Source organism: Streptopelia decaocto (genome assembly GCF_964273445.1).
Source record: "Streptopelia decaocto genome assembly, chromosome: 3".
Lineage (NCBI taxonomy): Eukaryota > Metazoa > Chordata > Aves > Columbiformes > Columbidae > Streptopelia > Streptopelia decaocto.
In genome coordinates this window covers 24,356,946-24,377,061 of record NC_138656.1, presented here as the reverse complement: position 1 = coordinate 24,377,061, position 20,116 = coordinate 24,356,946, and the positions used below count along the sequence as shown (strand labels likewise).

Here is a 20,116-nt window from a genome sequence, read left to right as displayed (position 1 = left end):
TGGTAACAGCAGGGTTTGTAGTTGGGAAAGAATTCCCCATAGGTGGGAAAGAACTTCCCATTCCGATTCCTCTTCCGAGGAATCCCCGTCCCCGAGGGAAACGAGCTCGGAATGCCCCTCGGATTCCTCGGGGATATCCATGTCCCCAAGTTGCGGAAACCACCTGAGCTATAGCTACAGCTAATAAGTTCATATCTTCCTGTCTTTCTCTCCGATACCGTCTACGTTCGACCTCACGTTCTTTCTCCTGCCGAAGGCGCTCAGCCTCCCTTTCTAATTGTAGCTTACGTTGTTGCTCTTCTGTACGGCCGTTATACACAAAATTAGCAACAGAGAGAACTTTTTGCAAATTCTCTGCTTGCCAGCCAGGCATGTGCTTTTGAAAATGCTTTCGAATATCAGGGGCTGACTGATAGACAAAAATGCTAATAGCCAGTGGTTCTTGAAAATCATCTTCTGTCATTCCTCCATACTGTATTAAAGCATTTCTTAAGCGGTGCCAAAAGTCTCCTGGGTGTTCATCAGGAGCCTGTTGGCACTCTGTAACTTTTGACCAATTAGTCACTTTTTCGTCACACTTCCGAATTGCTTCAATCAGATTATCAATTGCAACTAAATAGGTAGCTTTTTGGTCCTCCTCATGTAAGTTCCAATTTGGATCTTGTTCCGGCCAGGGATTACGTCCCTTTGTCTGTTCAGCCAATTCTTTATCTTTAGCCAGGATCTTTTGTTTCTCCTCATGTGTAAATAACTCAGACAAAAGTGTTTGCATATCATTCCAGCTGGGAGAGTAATCTCGGGCAATAATTCGAATTATTTTAGAGCACCGCTCCGCGTCATCGCGGAGTCGTGGCATTTTATCATACCAGAGTAAAAGATCACCTGGTTTCCAGGGGTAATGTGTAGTTACCCCGAGAAGCGGGCGCTGGTTGCCAGCATTACTACGACCAGACCTAGGATTAGCCACATAGGATAAAGTCATGGAGAAAATACCTGCAGGTGAATCAGTTTTGGACTTAGAATTGTCACTTATTTCATCATCCAGATAAGCAAGCAATTGGTGTTTATTCATGCTCTTCTGGAGTTGCTTTGGTTTTTGTATATCAGCGTAGTCAAACCACAAATACAAATAGTCCATTTGTTGGGGCTGGCGGTCCTCCAGGATTTTACGGAGAGACTGCAATTTAGTTTCTTCAAATGAGCCATAAATCGGCCACCGATCATCAGGGGAAGCCCCAGCCACTCTGCTTATAAAAGGCCAATCATCTTGGCAGAGGGCGATTAATCTTTTTATGTGCAACCCCGCGGTTCCTGACAACCTTCCCCAAATTGAAATCATTTCAGCAAGAGGCGTATTTTTAGGAACTGAGGGTCCAGCCCCCATCCTTGTAAATATATTTAGAGACTTGAACTCTAAAAAATATAAAGAAAAGAAACAAATCGGGAGAACAGGAGAGGCTCGAACTCACCTGTCCCTGGCCAGGTCCCGTTGTTTCAGTTTGTGCTGCAGAGTCCCATCTGGGGGGTGCCAACTGAAAAAGGGAGTAGGTGGCGCTGGATAGAGACTTGAACTCTTGTGGGTTACTCTGAGCAGTATTTATTGTAGAAGATTCGCAGGAACACCTCCTCAGAGAGTGACAATCATACAGCAATATGGCTAGTCATTATATAGGGTTCTAACAGGTATTATGCAACTAAGCAAAATTTATCACTGTCTAGTGGAAATTTTCTAAATATTCATGATGTTCTCAGGTTCCTTCCGTCCCAGTGGTCTGCAGGTTCCACTTCTTCCTTCATGTTCCACTACAGCAAGTACCAAACGAAAGGTCCTCGGGTCGCAGGGCTAGCTTTGAAGTTCTACCTGTCTCATTTGTTATCCATAGTTCATCAGTCTAGCACGGAAATCAGCTAACCTAAGAATAGCATTTATCAATGTCTTAACTAAGGGTACAAAGCAAGCATAAGGTTACCATGCTCGTGGTTCTGGGTAAGTGCTATACAGGAGACAAGCTGAGACTTTCAGCCTTAGCAGCACAGCTTATAACAATGATATAGGCCTAAAATCCTAATTTCCTATTTCCCTACAACAGGGGGAAATGATTTAACAGCTTCCGCACTATGCCTTCTGTGCATTTAATCAGTGGATGATGTTTATGGTGTCTGGAGACCTGGGCCCGTCCTGCTTATCCTGCCTCGCAGAGACATCCCTGGGCTGGGAGTGCTTTCAGTAAGGGGGAGAGTTTCTTCCTGCAGCCATTGCAGGACATTGATGTACCTGCAGTGCCCTTCTTTGCCTCCTGTGTGCATGTCCACAGCTTGACCCACTCACTAACTGAAATATGGACAAGGAGGGTCCTGCTGAATATCTACAGCCTTTGTGGTAGCTGCAAAGAGCTGGGAGACAGCTTTTAATTGCTTCTGTTGTCATGATCTAATCTTAAGCTAGGCATCTCAGACTACAGCTGGGCACTGGAGAACAAATTGAGCGATTCTGGCCTGGCAGTCCCGCTTTGGGAGGCTGAGCCAGCTGGTTGAGACGTTCCTTGTGGACACTGGAGCTGCCAGGGGGAACTTGGGCTCTCTGTGCAGATGGCATCCAGATGTGGGCTCAGTAGTACTCAGCCTCCCAGTAAGCAGTCCCAGACCTGGGATCTGGGCACTCCTGGAGCCCATGGAAAATGCCGTCTGACTCCAGGCCGTGGTTGGAAACTTCTCCCAGTGTTTACTGCTGGTGGTCAGAGGTACCAGATGTTGTGAGCAGTTGCTTGGTTGTTCAGAAAATTACCTCTTCTGTTTTTACTGAAGCCTTATCTGATGGTTTTGAAGCATGAGGTTTATTTTCCTCCTGCTCTACCTTCTCACTCTGAGATAGGGGCTTCAGCCTTGCTAGTGTAAATAAAGCTGCCTCCTGACTCCTTTCAGCCTGCTCTCCTCCCCTGCAGCGTGCTCATGCCCTGGGGCACAGCCTGTCACCTTGGCTCGGGGTGCCTGCTCACGTTTTCCAGCCCTTGCAACCAGCAGGAGAGGAGGGGGCCAGTCACCCTGTGACTTTCCGTGCTCATATCAACTGGACTTGAGGAAAAAAATACCCTTGCTGGGCTCTAAGACATGAAGTGCTGCAACGTTCTCTTATCTGAGTTTAATAAGGGAGAATTTCAAACTAATAAATAACAAATTGATTAGCACAAGTCATGCAATGGGCATTCATTTGTTCAATATCAGGTTCATCTGGCTTTCCCTTTTTTTGTCTTTGGTTTGCAAGGCAGAGCGGGACTTGCAGCGGAGACACCAGAAGGTATAATGCTGGGTCTTCTTCCTGCAGCTGGAGGAAAAGCACTTGTGAGTCTGGGCACTGGGACAACCAGGTGCTTAGACCCACTTGGCCGTCAGCGTTAGCGGGCTGGTCTAGTCAAATAATTGATTCTGGCACTTGTCGCTAAAACCTGAGTGTGTCTTGGTTTGTCTCAAGCTGCTGTGGGCTCTGCTGGGCCTCGATGCACTGCCTTAGGTTTGGGCTTTTCCTCAGGGCTCTGAGGAGGAGGGAGGGTCTCCTCTGCATGCCCTGCCCTGGGGTCTCTGTGGGTCTGGCTCCCTGTTGGTGCGGCAGGGGGGGGGCATGGGGCAGGGACATGCTTGTCCCCTCACCTGCTGCTAACACACCCCTGGCACAGTCGCTGCCTGTCAGCTTGGCAAAGGCACCAGGTTTTTTTCCCAGCTAAACTCGGGTTTAGGTGCAGGTGGGCTGAGACCCTTGCAGCCTGTCCCCTCACCTCCTGTACAGGTGACTGCGGTTCCTCACAGTGGTGGGAAAACTGGTGGCAAATAGCCCAAGCTCAGCTAGCCATGGCGAGACAGCTGCTCTCTGGTGTGTGCTATCAGCTGCAAAGACCTGTTTTCTGAAATATTTGAAGAGCAGAGTCACAGTGCTGGCACATGGAAAGATCCTGCTCTGTTTATTAATAATAATTAAAAAAAAAAAGAGGCACGAACATTTTTTCTAAAAGTTGCTGTTGGCAAATAAACAAGCTGAAGGGCTTCAAGTCTCTTTGCTGGGAACTGTTCTGTGCTCTGCAGTCAAGACACCTGTGCCGGGAAGGATCTGTACTGGCAGGAAAGATGCTGGGACATCTCTGTGGGACATATTTGATATTAGAGTTCACCAGGAAGTAGAAAACAAAACAAAAACACAGCCACAGAATGGCATTGTTAAATTCATTGTGTGAGTGTGCAAATTTAAAGAAAACACATCCAGACACTTTCTGCTCCAGAGTTTTTAAACTAAGGGGTTAACTCAGCTAGCACCTTAACTAATTCTCCCCGTTTTGTTTGAACTAAGGCTGCTGCTCCTCGTTTGCCCCAGTGCCCAGGAAGGTCCAGGTGGTGGCCAGAGAGCAGGTTTTGTGTCCCAAGTGTTGCTTGTGTTTGAGTCTGGGATCCGAATGTCTCCCAAGTACCCGTGCTAGGTTGTGCGTGAGCCTGGGTTGTGCGGGCGATGGGACTGTGGGAAGCACAACAACCTGTGGTTCAGGGGATGGTGTGTTTGTGTCAGCTTGCAGATCTGTAGGAGCTGTGTACTGGCATGGGAAACCTGGCCCTTTCTACAGGCTGCTAGCAGTCCTGATGTGCTCAAGAAAGCCCACTTGTTAATTGAGCCAGACTGGTTTACTCCAGTGGCTTGTCACCCTCAAAGCATGTTCTCTGTTTTGGGCCTAGTTCTTCTTCACTCTCTCCTTTGACCCAAACCCGTCTCTTTCAAAATCAGCCTCCTGGGGTACAAGAGCAGAATTCATCAGTTGCCTAATACACGCAGCCCTGGCTGTCAGTAGTGTCTCTGTGGGGAGGGTTTGGGAGTCTCGGAGGGATAGGGACTTGCTGTACCAACCCATTCCTTTGAGACCCTGGTGGGCCTCCAGGTGTTGTCCTTGTGCATTTCCTGGGTGTGGGGGAGGAAGAAGGATGTTGGGGCAAGAGGTGGCCAGCCAGATTAGAATCATGGAATCAGTTTGCTTGGAAAATCCCTTTAAGATCCTGGAGTCCAACCATTAAACTAACACTGTCACTAAAAAAAGTCCCTAAGAACCATATCTATGCACCTTTTAAATGCCTCCAGGGATGGTGACCCCACCACTTCCCTGGGCAGCCTGTTCCAATGCCTGGCAACCCTTTCCATGAAGAAATTTTTCCTAATATCCAATGTAAACCTCCCCTGGCACAACTTGAGCCCATTTTCTCTTGTCCTATCACTTGCTGCTTGGGAGAAGAGACCAACACCCTCCATGCTACAACCTCCTTTCAGGTAGTTGCAGACAGTGATAAGATCTCCCCTCAGCCTCCTTTTCTCCAGGCTGAACAGCCCCAGTTCCCTCAGCCACTCCTCATCAGACTTGTGCTTCAGACGGCGTCCATCTCATGGGATCTCCAAGGAGATCAGCATCCCTCAGTACTGTTTTTCTGCTGCTTTGGTTTACACAAAGACCTGGGACCAGGAAGCCACTGATCTTTTGTTACAGCTGCTTTTGACCTCTCCTGCTCTGTGCTGCTTCTGTATTGTGGCACATAATTTACTCCCTGACTCCACATCCTGTGGTTACAGTCCCAGCTCAAAAGTGTGATTACAGCTGTAGCATTGCTGTGTCATTGCCTTTTGTTTGCCACAATACAGCTCTCCTTGGGCAGAGCAAAAGGAAAAGAAATAATAATGATGCATGGACAGAGGGGAAGATCTGATGTGCCTTTCCAGCCTGTTTGCTGTGTATTTCATCTCGGGTGGAGACTCTCATTAATGAGTCACTCAGCAGAGGCAACCTGTATCTAAAGGTTAATTTCCACAGTGGTTGTTGCTGGGTTGTTTGATGGTGGGTAATTTTGTCCTCAAAAGATTCTTTTACTCCTGCCTAGTATTTAATGAGATTAAATTGCAACTTCTCTGAGACCTCATGGCAGAAGTGTGTATGTGTGGCAGGTGGCCACCAAACCTTTGTGTAGACTTAATAGGAAGGCACTCAGGGAGCAGAGAGAAAACCCTTTCATAATGAGGGGGAAAAATAGTGGCAATGTTTGAAAGCCTCATAGGTGTTAATAAAAGATCCTGCTTTTCAGTTATACAGAATGATAAATACAATGGGCTTCTGCAAGAATCTGTCTGGAGGCCACAAATCACTGGAACATGACTTTGATGTACATAGGATGCTCCTTTTAAGGCCTGGGGCAAGGTGACCTTTTAAATGAGGTGACTGTGGGCTGAATTTTCCAGTTGATATAATGGCGCTGGGCCCCATTCTGACTTTGCAGTGTATTTATAATCTTTAATTCTGCCAATGGTGCAGGTTTTTTTCTTGAGTAAGCTAGTCCTAATGCAACAGTGATCCAGCGAGACCACCGAAGACAAGAGAGCTGTTTCTGTTCCGTGTTGGTGTAGCTGATGTCAGGGTGAGCTTTGATGGTTGCTGCAGGGTGTTTGTGTTTGGCGGTGGTGGGGCAGAGGTGGATGCGCGCAGCCTGGCCCAGGCGAGGGGTTTTGTGTGTGGTGGGGAGGTCTTCTCTCTGCTTTGCTTGCTTGTCCAGACTCGCTGTTGTGCAGATGCTGAAGTGCACCGGGAGCTGGGCCTATGGTGTTGTCCGTTCCTATACCCTCTAATACATTTTCTCCAGGCTGCTAAAGCTGATGACATCTAGTACTGAACACAAGTAAATATGTTTGACGTTGAACTGAAAAGCTTCCCTGTGGCTGTTCCGAAAGATTTTTGCCAATGTATTTTTCTTGCATTTTTTTGTGCAGAGGTTTAACTCCTTACAGAGGTTTAACTCCTTGCTGTCGACCTCAGATTCTGGGCAGGTCTCACATTGCTTAGTAGTGAGTTCCCGTGTTCACTTGGAGGGCAAAAGTCTGAAAATATGAAATTCAATGAGCGTCAAGTAGGTGAAATATCCTCTTGAAAAAATGCTTTAGAGACAGATGAGAGCTGCTGGGTGCTTTGCACGCATCCCTGTAGAGAGAAGATGTGAAATGCAGAGCGCAGGCCGGGGGTCAGCATCCCAGGGAGTTGCACTGGAGGTGAGCTGGAGTGTCAGAGTGAGCAGAACCGGAACCGAGCTCGAATTGTGTTTTACTGTATAGGTACAAAGGTTTTCTGTGTTCTCAGTTTCCCAGCAGCTGTCAGTCAGCCGTGCTACACAGACAGGGGAGGAAGGCCAGCCTCAGTAACATCCCTGGGCATCTCAGCTATGCGGTGGATCTTGTTTCGCTGCTGTTCAAGACCTCCTTTTTGGGTGGGGGGTGGGGGGAGAAGGGAATTCTGGAGATTCCCAGAGCAGGACCCTGGTCTGAGCCGATCCCCGCAGCTGCAGTGGGGACTGACCCTGCTCTTCCATTCTTCAAGCTGCCCTGGTGCTGCCCTGGCAGTGCTGTCCCTCGGGCTGGTGTATTTTGTGGTCACACTGCCCTGACCAACCACCTTGACCGTGTCTGCCTCTGTGGGTGGCTCTGAGGTTACAGCAGGTGCCTCTGGCTGCAGCAGCCCCAGGTTGGAGCATCTTGCTGCAGCCTTTTGTGGTCATCCCTCATGCATTCCCTGGGAGTGGGTGGGGGTCACAGCTGCAGAGGGAAAGGGTGCCCGCTGTCCTGGGGACCAGGAGGCCTCAGGGCAGGTGTCAGCACATGGAGCCAGGCTGGCTGTCAGCTGTCTGGGGATTAGCAGCAGGGAACCACGTGCAACGTAGGTGCTGACGCAAACCCGCTTGCGTGAGGGAATCTCAGTCTCTTCTCCCCCTGGCACAGGCCAGCAGCCTCCCAAGGAATCAACCTGGACCCACACATAGCTCTCCTCTGAGATTACCTGCTGTGCTGCTGTGGAGCTTGGCCCCGGCCTCTGCACGTGGTGTGTTTGAAGTGGCCAGCCAGTGATTCAGAGGACACATTTGCTTTTTAAAAGCATTTGTTCCTGACCATGTCTCTTTGCTTATCTAATTAATTGTCCTCCTGGGAGCTTCACTTTGTTCATCTCAGCAATGCATTACAAGGGTAACGTGCAAAAACATTATTGTCTGATGAATGGCCATGCTGAGGGCTGTTTTACAAATGGAAAGGCAGACTGTCACCCCAGACAGGAAGAAATTAGATTTTTTGGTACTGTTTTGAAGATGCGGGAAAATGAGGATCAATAACTTGAGTTATACAAAGCTCCAGCATGAAACGGAGGGAAACACTGGGAACACGGGAATTTGATGTTGGTATCAAATGGGAGAATTCCCATAGATTTGGGTTTAATGGTCTCTCTCCTGGCATGCTCACGTGAACACTATTATGTTTTTTTTTTTTCTCCCCAAGCATAGTTAAGCGTCAGGCCCTTCTCTGCCTGAACCATTCCTTCTTATTCTCCAAGCAGTGAAATGGGCTTTGGCAGCATTGACTATTTCTGGGACACAGGAAGAATCGATTTGTGTTTGCCAGAAAGTACTTGTCCTGGCAGTTAAAAAAACTTGCTAAAGATGATTTATATGTGTATTTGTGCGTGCTCCTTTCCCAGTGCTGTTGTTGCCTTGATGCAGTGCACACCAGATACTTAACGAACGGGCAGCCCTCTGTGGAACGATTCCCCATCAGCTTTAAAACCCACTTCTCAGGGAACTATTTTCATCACGTGGTGCTCGGGATTTACTGCAACGGCCGCTATGGCTCACTGGGCATGAGCAGACGATCAGATCTGATGGACAAGCCTTTAACCTACCGAACTCTGAGCGACCTCATCTTTGATTTTGAAGACTCCTATAAGAAGTACTTGCATTCAGTCAAAAAAGTAAAAATCGGATTATATGTCCCGCACGAGCCACACAGCTTTCAGCCCATTGAGTGGAAACAGCTGGTCCTCAATGTATCCAAAATGATGCGCACAGAAGTCAGGAAGGAGCTGGAGAAGTTTGCCAGGGACATGAGGATGAAGGTAGGTCTGTGCACTGGTGAACTCAGAGGGAGGTTTGACTTGTCCCATCCTGCAGAGATTGGTCTTGCTCCATGTCGGCAGACTGACCCCAGTCTGAGATTAAGGTGGTGTTGGGTGGGCTGGGGGTGTGCTTACATCTGTCTCGGTTGTTATCCCTTAGGGATTTGGTGTGTTTTCAAGCCCTTGTAGCTATTTTTTGGTTCAAAGATCTGCCCTTCAGCCTGGGAAACACTTGAACCTGTACTCATCCCTGGTCATCAAGGAGATGTTAACCAGTTTGCTTTTCTCACCGATGCCAGAAGAAGGTGGCTGGGAAGAAGCAGTGCACCTGGGGCTGCAGCTGGTGGGGTGGGTGCCCTGGTTGCAGTAGGTATCTCTGCTCTTTGCACCTGAGCTGCAAAGGGTGAAATGGGACAGCTGTGCCAGCAGTTGCTTGCCCTGTGCCACCCGATGCGCACCATCCTCAGCTAAATCACAAAATGGGTTACATAGGAAGGGTGAGGAAAGCAAATCCCTGACAGGCTGGTGCTTCCCTGCTGACCAGTTGGACTGGAGAGCCCAGGGGGAAATGATGGGCAGACAGGGCAGGCTGCCAGGTGGCTGGAGAGTTTGGCTGCCCTTGGGGATGAGGGGTGTCCCTGACCGTGCCTCAGAGGCTGGTGTGGGCAAGGAGCTGCTTGTGGTCACGGTGGAAGGAGATTTGATGCCTTTCCAGCCTGCTGCTGGCAGCAGGAGCAGAGCAGGTGTGTTGCTAAGTATGGGGCTGGCTCTTGTGGAGAGGCATGCGGCATCGTGTCCAAGTTATTCTGGGTTCCCAGGCGCTGCCCTGCTGAGGAATGCCTCCTACGTAGCAACCACGTGCCTTTTTGGCTGAGGCACCTGCCCCTTCGCCCTGACCTTGAGGTGGGTGTCGCCAGTGGCATCGTAGCCCCTATCTCCTGCTGCCACTTCACCTGCCCTACCAAGGAGTTTTGGGGGCCAACATGTACCATATGGGCATCTTGAGCACATGTACTTGACTAAAGATGTAGTGAAGCATTTTTTCCCTCGTCTTCTCTATTCACGCACTTTTAATGCCATCTAGAGAACGAACAGCTGATGCAGGCTCTAGTTGAAGAAGTCCATGTGGGTGGATGACTTACTGAACTTAGTACTTGCTTTTGATAGAGGGACCAGCTCTGTGTGTGTGCTGAGCTGTGACATTGGGTCTAGTCCTTTTAAGTGCCTCAAGGCGGGGAGCATGGCCCTGAACCCTGGAAGGCTGAAGGCCCCACATCTGACCGTGCCCTTGAGTTAATTCAGAATTTGAGCCACTTGGTTCAGGGGGCTCCTGTTGTGAGTGGGCTGACCTCAGAGGATCAGGTCTTAAAAACAGCCAAGAGTGTGAGTGTTGTACTGATGGACTTCCGAGGTTGGAGGGCTGGCGAGAGGCAGGCAAGTGTGCAAATGGACAGGAGACATACTGAAAAGTCCCACTGTCACACAGAGTTCAGTGGCAGTCTGGGAGGCAGTCACCTCTGTTTGCAGAGAAGAAAGCTGGAGAGGGTGATTTGGCTGCGTGAGTTTCCTTCAGCTGAGGCTCAAAGCTGTTTTTCTTATCCCTTGCTGTTGCCAGCTCAGAAGAAGGCTGTGGATGTTTTATTCAGTATTTATCTGGGAACTGAGTTAGTGACACCAATTAATTTTTGCAGGGGGCCCCTGAACAGCTATCACATGATAACAGCTTTGGGTTCCTCTTAACCTGGGTAGGGTTTGAATAAGCCCCGAGGGACTGAAGGCTCTTTGTGTGCCATCCCCGCTGCTGTATGAGGCCCTTTAGTTTTATTTTCAGTGAATCATTGCCTTTATTGAACGCCTTCTCCTTCCCTCCCCCATCTTTCACAGATTCTGAAACCCTCAAGTGCCCATTCTCCAATGAAAGAGAGATCACGGGGTAAGTCGTTGTCCCCTCGCCGAAGGCAAGCCAGCCCTCAGAGACGTGTGTGCAAGAGAGACAAATCGTGAGTATTCCTGCTGCCATCGCTGGTGGCTCAGAAGTTGAGGGTGATGATGTATTACTTTACTGTACAAAACATCTATATGTGCATATATATTAATAGAAAAGCTGCACCAGGTATCTTGGTTGCCTGAGGGGCTCCAGAAGCCACCTGTACTGCTGATGTCCTGGTGTTGCTGCGTGTACTGCTGCCTGGTGGCACCTCCGTGCAGGCTCCTTAGCGGCCATGATGGGCTTTGCTTGGCTTATTTCTATGGGGTGTTGGATGACTGTGAGAGCCTGGGTTTAACCTTTTCTCAGTCTTTATACAGTCCATTTTTTTGAGAAATGAACCTAGCCTGGGGGGACGGAGGGACCTGTACGGGAGGAAAAGTGGTTTGATCTCCTTTAAGGGTGTTCAGACATAGGTATTAAAAATGGGAGGATGTGTCTGCCTGTAGTGGTGGGGTGCCCTGCTGAGACAGAAATTGGATTCTCTGTGATGAGCCTTTGTATGGAGTGGTTTTCGCTGAGGACTGTCCAGCTTACAGGGATGGCGAAAAAGTGAACCTTTTCTTGCCAAAGAGGAAACATCACTTGCATCGTATACTTTGATTTTTAATCAGCTTAAAAAAAAACCCCAGACCACTTCACTTGTGCGTCATAGCTAATAGTTTTTCTTTAACTGTGCGGGGAAGGATGGACTATCTACATGCAATACCTCTACATGGATAAAACTGAGCTCCAAGTGGCCTTTTACAGCCACTGGCAATTCAGACTCCCATACCTTAGATGTGGAAGAGTTGAGTTTTAGCTGTACGGCTTCATGCCAGGAAGCTGACAACTGTGAAAGCCTATACGTAACCCAGATTAGTCACATATTTATGATCATCACTTTTTAAATAGGCTCCCAGACTACTGTCTCAGCACTTATTTATTTATTTTAAAGCAGCTAACAAAGACATTAGACTGACCTTCTAAAGATAACTTCAAGGTACTTTAGCAGCAGATGATTTCACAGCAGGCTTTTATTTTTACACGTGAATTCACACTCAGTCCACGATGCTGTACTTTGGGCGTCATCACTGAGAGCTCCCTGTTTGGTGCGTGGATAATTATAGTTTTAATGGACTTGGCTACTCCAGGCTTCTTCACTTCCTAGATTCACTTTGAGGGATGGTTTCACCTTTGGGTTTCTCATAATGCTCCTGCAGTTGCTGGAGTGGATCATGTATGTCTGGAGAGAAGAGTGAGTCTCACTGGGCTCGGAAACTCACCAGTTGGGCTGGTTTCCTGAGAGAGCTGCTGGGCACCTGGCTGCTCTGCAGTGGCTGGTTCCTCCTTGGCAGCTTTGCTTTTCCAGGACAGAAAAACAAGTGAAGTACTGGTAGCCTTGAAGTGGCTTCAGCACCTGTGACCTGCTCGGTGGCCCTGCTGTGTTGCTCTGTGTCTAGATCAAATTATGTGTTATTCTAAAATAAACTCTGGGTCACTGTGTTTCAAGATCCAGGACTCAGCTGTGGCATGATGTGGAGAACAAGAGACTGCAAGCAGACTCCACACCCGAGATCGTCATCTCTGCCTTGGCAGAAGGTGTTGAAGTGTCTCAGAGCGGGTGGCAGCTCTTGCAGCACATGCTTTGTGGCTGCGTGACAGCCCGGCGGGTCCTGCAGAGTCCTCACAAGCCTGGCCCGTACACTTGGAAGGAAGAGGGGAGTGAAGGAGCTTTTGGCAGGTCCAGAGCCCTTGAGCAGACCCAAGAGGCTGCTCTCTGTTAGAAAAGTGATGCCAGGGGGAAGAACTGGGTTCCTGATGTTAAAATGATGCTTCTGTGCAGTGGTACCCGTGGCTCGAAGGCCGACTGTGCCTTTTGCCCCGGCAGGAGTGATGCTGCAGAGGAATGTGCTGCTGCAGGGAGTTCCCTGCAGGTGATAAAACCCTTTCATTTCCAAAATCGAGATCTGCTGGTTTCTGCGATGGGAGGTCCCTGAGATCTGAAGGGGGAATGCATCCCCTCATCAGGGATGAGCTGAATGACACATAACCAGCAGGTAACAGTGGTTGACATGGGGTAAGAAATACAAGAGGGGAAATTTGGTGTTTTTTTTCCACATTTTGATGGATCTCCTAGAACCCAGTTGCAGTGAGAGGCCTTTGTGTTACACGCAGAAGAGGAAAGACTTTCAGGCTTGCTAAGCTTCAGCCTGAAATCCTGGCTAAAGAATGGCTGTTCTTATCAACAGAGTGTTTTATTTCTTTGTGGATCTTACTCACATGCTGTAATTACAGCTTTTTAGAGCTTGCAGGGGAGGGGGAGAGAAGTGTTTTGCTGTAGTGTGAGCTGGCAGGGGCTCACATTCGAGAGGCCTCACCTGCTGATGACAAGCTGTTATTACAGCCTGGTTTTTGTCAACAATAAAATTGTATGGGCCTGCTGGGAGAAATCTCCCAGTGAAAAATATGTGAACTGGAATGGCAAACAGGAATGTCTTGGCTGATTGTTTCTGAAAGACAAAGGCTGAAGTGGTGCTTAAGGACAGAAGTGGATTTTACAGTTTCAACCCTGTAACTTCTCATCCTGGTTCCTTACTATTAATAGTTAGGTAGATGCTGGTCGTGGCCACCGGCAAGCTCACGATAACATTTTAGCCTGGAAATACAGCCACGAGACAGACTGGGGATATTGCAGGACACGGGTGGCAGTGCAATAAGCAGTAGGTGCCTGTTGAGGAGACTGGTGTGCTGCCAATGGCAGCTCATTAATTGAGCTGTTTAACAGTCCGTGTGCTGGTGTGATCTGATAAGGGTCGCCAGCAGACAGGACGAATAAAGAGGATGTAGGATGGTGTGAATCTGGTAAGTCTAAAGCTTTACTGTGCCTATATGTGTGTCCTCCGAAGTGCCAAACCAGGAGGGTGCCGAAAATTGTAAGCCGCAGCACTGGAACAGGCAGCGCAGTTCTTCATCCGCAGAAGTGCCTGGAGCCAGAGGGGTTTGGGAGGGTTGATGTGAGTTTGGAAGGGAGTGTCATGTGGCAGCCTGAAGCAATCTCTGCTCCTAAATGTCAGTTCACCAGAGATATTTCCTTATAATTTCATAGTGAGGTTTAACACACGCGTGTTCTGTGAGTGTCATAGCAACATTGGCCTTTAGTGCTTCTGGCCTAATTTAGCTGTTGAAAGGGAAATTCTGTTAGTCCATTATATAAGAATGTGCAAGGGGACAGGATTATATTAGGGTTATATTATATTAGGATGTGCAAAATCGGGCAGATCCAGTGCAGACAACTCATGAATACTGTGTACCCAGCAGCTATGCACAGTTTGTTCATGTGCTCATCATCAGGGCACTCCAGACAGGAGATCACAGATTCATTTTGGTTGGATGAGACCCTCAGGATCATTGAGTCCAACCATAATCTAACTCCATCACTAAACCATGTCACTAAGAACCTCATCTAAATGTCTTTTAAACACCTCCAGGGCTGGTGACTCCACCACTTCCCTAGGCAGTCTGTTCCAGTGCCTGACAACCCTCTCCCTGAAGAATTGTTTCCTAATATCCAATCTAAACCTCTGCTAGATGTGATCTGATGGGCCAGTCCAGCAGAGGTCCTTTGCTTCAGAGGAGATGTTTGATGTCGAGTCATTTGCCATCCAAGGAGAGTAGGAGCTGCAGTGCCTCTGCTCCAACAAATCTGTGCCTTTTCCTAAAATGCTGAAGAGAAACCATATGGAGGACAGTCTGCTTGTAGCTACAAGCTAGAGAATTGTTATGGACTGGAAATGGGCATGTTGCCATTGATGTGCAGTGACTCCCCATCTATTTGGATAATCAGAGAAGGTACAACTATCCAGGGGTGCTTTAATTAAAACTATATTCTGGCTTTAATTAGAAGAAGAAAAGGAAGGAGGGAGAAGAAGGTGAGAAGGAAACAGGATCCCTAAATTGGAGGAAGAGAGGAAGGAAAGACACTCTGGAACATACAGTGCATCTCTTGCTGGTCTCTGATTCAGAGGGATGCAGCTCGTAACTTCTTTTCTGGCTATTTGAAACCCACCTGCTCTGAAGGAATAAAGTGAGAGAAATCCAAAGTATCTCACAATGACTTGTTCAAGTGCGACCCCTTCCTACAAGAGAGCACTGAAGACTCCTTCACTTTAGTTGAAGTACTTAACAGACTGAGACAAACACGAGGCAGGGTACAGGGCAGTATTGCGAAGAGGATGATGGGGTTATTAACAGAGGTGCTTGGATAAGTGGCAAAAAAACAGGTTGCATTCAATGTGTGACTAGGCAGAAGAGCATCAGTTGTCCGTACCAGTATCTCACATCTGCCACCCAGCGAGCAAAGAGTAAGCAAGCGCAAGAGCTGGAAAGCAGGTCTGAGGAGCTGTAGGAAAGCGCTGGAGCCATTGCCAGCTTCACATTGTACTGCTCGGGCTTCAGCTGAACTTTTTCAGGGAAGCAGACATGCTGTAGCATCTGCTACAAGAAAGGTGTATGTTAGCTAACATTTTTATTTAGAAAAGCAAACATGGCTTAATGTGCAAATAGCTAAGAATCGGGAATGAGCTCTCAGATTAGACACTGCCATAGACTATAAATCACTGGGATTGTTTCAGTTTGACAGCTTTGCTGCAGGAGCTTTTCCATTGCTTGCTAAATAGGGAAAGACTGATTGCTCATCCTCAAGGTTTCATTTGCTTCAGGTTGTTGATACACGTATGCTGTCAGGTCATTTAAGTATATGTGTGATTATTTGGGGCAACACCTGGTATCAATACAGGCTGGGGGATGGAGGGGTTGAGAGCAGCCCTGCGGAGAAGGACTTGGGAGTACTGGTAGATGAAAGACTGGACATGAGCAGCGATGTGCCCTTGCAGCCCAGAAGGCCAATTGTATCTTGGGCTGCACCGAAAGGAGCGTGGCCAGCAGATCGAGGGAGGTGATTCTGCCCCTCTGTTCTGCTCTGGTGAGACCCCACCTGGAGTTCTGTGTCCAGCTCTGGGACCCTCAGCACAAGAAAGACATGAACCTGTTGGAGAGGGGCCAGAGGAGGCCACAGAAATGGTCAGAGGGCTGGAACAGCTCTGCTGGGAGGACAGGTGGAGAGAGTTGAGGTTGTTCAGCCTGGGGATGAGAAGGCTCTGGGGAGACCTTATTGTCATCTTTCAGTACTGAAAGGAACCTGTAAGAAAGATGGGGACAGACTTTTTAGCAGGGCCTGTTGCAATAGAACAAGGGTTAATGGCTTTAAAGTAAAAGAGGGGAGATTCAGACTAGACATAAAGAAAATATTTTTACGCTGAAGGTGGTAGAACACTGGTCCAGGTTGCCCAGAGAGATGGTAGGTGCCCCATCCCTGGAGACATTCAAGGCCAGACTGGACGGGGCTCTGAGCAACCTGATCTAGTTGAAGATGTCCCTGCTCATTGCAGGGGGTGGGACTAGATAAGCTTTGAAGGTCCCTTCCAACCCAAACTATTATGTGATTCTTTGACTGTATCAGAATATAAGATGCCTGGAGACTGAAGAGAGTTCATCTTGTGTTTTCTGCTTGGTGGGCTCCAGCCTTTCACACAGATGTAGCCAAAAGTGTGGGTTCAGAGAGACACCAGGCTGTGGCCATGTGAGAGGCCCTGCCTGTTTGCCTTCAGCAATTAACACTTTATTCTAAGAGCTGGAGTCCTGCTCTGGGGCAGATCACAGACGGGATGTGTCTAGTCTTAGATACTCATTTAGGCCCTCTCTCAAATCAGAGGGAGAGGAGCGCTCCCAGGCCCAGATCACAGACCCCAGGATGGGACGACCTGTTCTTTGCTGGTTCTTGGCTTCAGAGGCAACCCTTGTGAGTACCTCATCATGCTACACCATGCTTATGATGACAAAATTACATCTACTTAGTCCTATTTTGAAGTAAATCATTCCTGATCTGACAAAGGCTCTTGGCACTCCGGCACGGCAGTGTGGGATTGCTGGTGAGCAGCACCCTCTTCCCTCCTTTGCTCGCAGGCCGGCGGTGGTGGACAAGAAAGGAGACCTGGCTACGCTTAACGAGGTGGGCTACCAGCTCCGCATCTGACAGAGCCATTCGCAGGACAGAGGGCTTCCCTGGTGCTTCCCGCTGCACTTTACCTGCACTCCGCTGGAAGGAATGGGACTATTTATTAACCTGTGGACTCTTTAATAAATGTTTTACCTAGAAAATACAAGGGGGGAGTTCTTTTAGTGGCAGTATTTATTTTCTGTCAATTCATAGAAAAGGCATCAGTGAAGAGAACCTAAAATTATGTTTATCAGACTAGAAGAGTTTTTTTTCCCTCCATCGTGTAGCAGGTGACTCCGGTGGTGTGAGTTTCTTCAAATATAACTTCCCTGTACAAGTATTAATTGAATTTGTGCTGGGTAGTAGCATTGGGATAACAAAGAAATCATATTCTTAGTGTTAAGATGTGCTGGGGTGCAGTGCAGTTAAAAAAAAAATAAATCATCATTAATATTTAATTCAGCAATAAAAACAAGCAGTGCAGAAGTGGCGTGAGTTTTTAAAGTATCATCATTACCTCACTAAACTTAATAGATATGCAAAACTGTCAGTATTATTGTTTTGTGACTGATTTGTACTGTTTCCCAGCATTTCTGGTAGTATTAAAATGGCACTGAATGTTTTACTGCCACACCTGTATTATTATCTTGTGCATGTTGCTGAAAGATGTTAAGTAATAGTAATATGCAAGTGTATTCTTAAACACTGACAATTTATTAGGCAAGATACAAGGCTTTTTTAAAATGATAACTGATGAATAATGAATTTTTAAACTTTCATAATTTTTTTATACTTTATTGAAAGCTCTTAGTCTTTCTGGACTACACTGCTGAAGCACAAAATGTAGAGATTGCTGTTTTGTAGAGACAAGTGTTCACCTGTTAGTCAGTTTGTTTCTCATATATGTTCCTGGAATAATGGAAGAAATGTCAGACTTGATAACCTGAGTCTATATGCTTTTCTTTCAACATTAGTGTGTGGCTTGGCTTTGAGGGCTGAGCAGTCTCAGACAGTGATGCCTTGACATCTTCTATTAAGATCAGACATCGCAGGCTGAAGTTAACCTTCTGCCATGCTGCTGTAGGGAGTTTTTCCTATACGTGTTGTAGCAACAACTGCTTAGTCAGACCTAAAAAGGAAGCTCTTATTGGAACAACTTCAGCAATAAATTAAATTGTACGTCTGAAAATGCTGAAAATCAAGCTTTTTTGCTTCCTCCCTACTCAGTCCTTCTGTTCTAGGGCTTAGCTAAGGACCTGCGATGGATGGCAGCATTCTCAAGTGACATGGTACGATTTTCACTGGGGTCCACCCTTCGCATTAGTGAAGCTCTCTGGAAGCATTTGAGTGCTGCATTCCTGAAAATATTTCATTAGGTGCCTAAATAGAAACTGGATTATTGTATAAGTCCAGCCTCTACCCGTTGTGCTCTGCTTACAGATGACACTGCCATGGGCCTTGTGTATCTCCCTTCCTGGGCATGCACTTTTTTTGGGATTTTGCTGAAGACAGAACACTGTTAGTGACACTGTTGCTCAAACAGAATGATTTAAGTTCCTGGAACAATTACTTGAGCCAGCAATTGAATGAGTACAGGAGGAGATGATTGCTTATAGACACACCTGATTGCTCAAAAAAAGTCAATTTATCTCACCTACCTAGGACAGGAAGACAAGGATGAAACCCAGCAACCTTAGACAAGCAATGAAGGACTTTCTGCTAATTACATTTCAGAAGGCCCAAAAAGAAGGCTTTTCAACTGTATAGAAGATTACCATATCAGTTACAGGGAAGCATTTCCTATTTCTCTTCCTCTAAACTTCTCCATTCCTGTGTTCACAATAGGAAATTTTTGGAAGAGAGGGAAATACTCTTTTTGGTAGAAATAGTTGTGTAATTTGACACCAGCCACGTTGTTTCAGTTTTGAACTTTGTGCTGCTCTGTGTCCTGTAACTTAAACATTTTCTTTTCATATATTCCTTAGATTTCTCATGGGTAAAATAATGTGAAAAACTTACTTTGATCAGCTGTATCTTATAGCACAAGGTTATCATCTGAGGCATTGCAAGGTTTTTTTTCTATGAAACCATGGTTTACTTCAGCTCAAGTAAGGGTGGTTGGTGTGCAGTTTTTTACTGTTGTCCAGCACAACTTGAGATATTTTCTCTTAACCTCTAACTTATACTGAAACTTTTCAATGCTGTAGAGGTGTCTGGCAAATTGCTTTTGGTTCTTGGTTTGAAGTTCTGCTGATATATTCTCTTGAAACTTACAGCATTTGTCTCAAGTGTGGTTCTAGTGACTGTTCTTCTAACTTACTGCAAAGTGGTCAAATAGTGTAGAAAACATGCATGACTTTTTTTTTTAATCACTTGTATGTTTATGCACAGCATGAAACTTCAATAAAATATCATGATAGTCTTTTTTTAATGACTTAGAGTTGGGGTTTTTTTGGTCCTGTCCAGGTTTCTATTCCAGAAAAGATCAAAGTTGTTTATAAAATCAAGACACAGGACAAATGGGAACAAACTAAAGCACGTTTTTTTTAAAGATTGTTAAATACCTACTTCATGTATTATTCTACAGAGAAATAACTGAACATACAGCCCTACAGCTAATCATTAATAGGTTACACAAAGACTGAAACAAGTCTCTAAACCCTGAAACCACACTGTCATGGAACAACGAACACCCCTGAACGGGCAGCACTGATGACTGCATCATGTCAAGCAGCTTCTGCGTTTTTCTTTCAGTAGTACCTCAGGACCTGTCATTTCAATGTAGAACCTGACATTTTTAACAACTAAATGAAAAATAAAAACTTCCCCCAGTTGTTCAGTATATATGAAGCCTCAAGATGTCAACTGATTTTTTCTTCCTACAGTAGATCAATTAGGTTTCCTATAAGTTTTCATGCTCATTAAATTTCGTTTTATTACAGATACTTTTAAAAAAAATTCCAGTGAATGCTACTTATATTTAAGCTTTTAGAAGTTAAAGTAGTAACTTCTTAGAACAAATATTTGCATTACTGCGAAGCAATGTTCTTCTGGAAGTCCACTCTTGCAGCCTCTGCACTGACTACATACACTTTAGGTAACTGAGGAAATTTCTTTGCAGAAGTATTTAGATAGAAGTGTCTACAGAGCAAC

At 46.7% G+C, this 20,116-nt stretch overlaps 1 protein-coding gene across 1 annotated transcript in view; it reads left to right on the top strand.

Annotated features, from left to right (window-relative positions):
• VASH2 (vasohibin 2) overlaps positions 1–20,046 on the top strand; it is a 45,122-nt gene extending 25,076 nt beyond the window's left edge. Inside the window, exons 5-7 of the mRNA XM_082050022.1 lie at positions 8,558–8,939; positions 10,824–10,939; positions 16,930–20,046. Coding sequence (XP_081906148.1) covers positions 8,558–8,939; positions 10,824–10,939; positions 16,930–16,999 — 568 coding nt within the window. The 3' untranslated portion in view covers positions 17,000–20,046. The remainder of the gene's footprint in view (positions 1–8,557; positions 8,940–10,823; positions 10,940–16,929) is intronic.
• Positions 20,047–20,116: the final 70 nt, after the last annotated feature.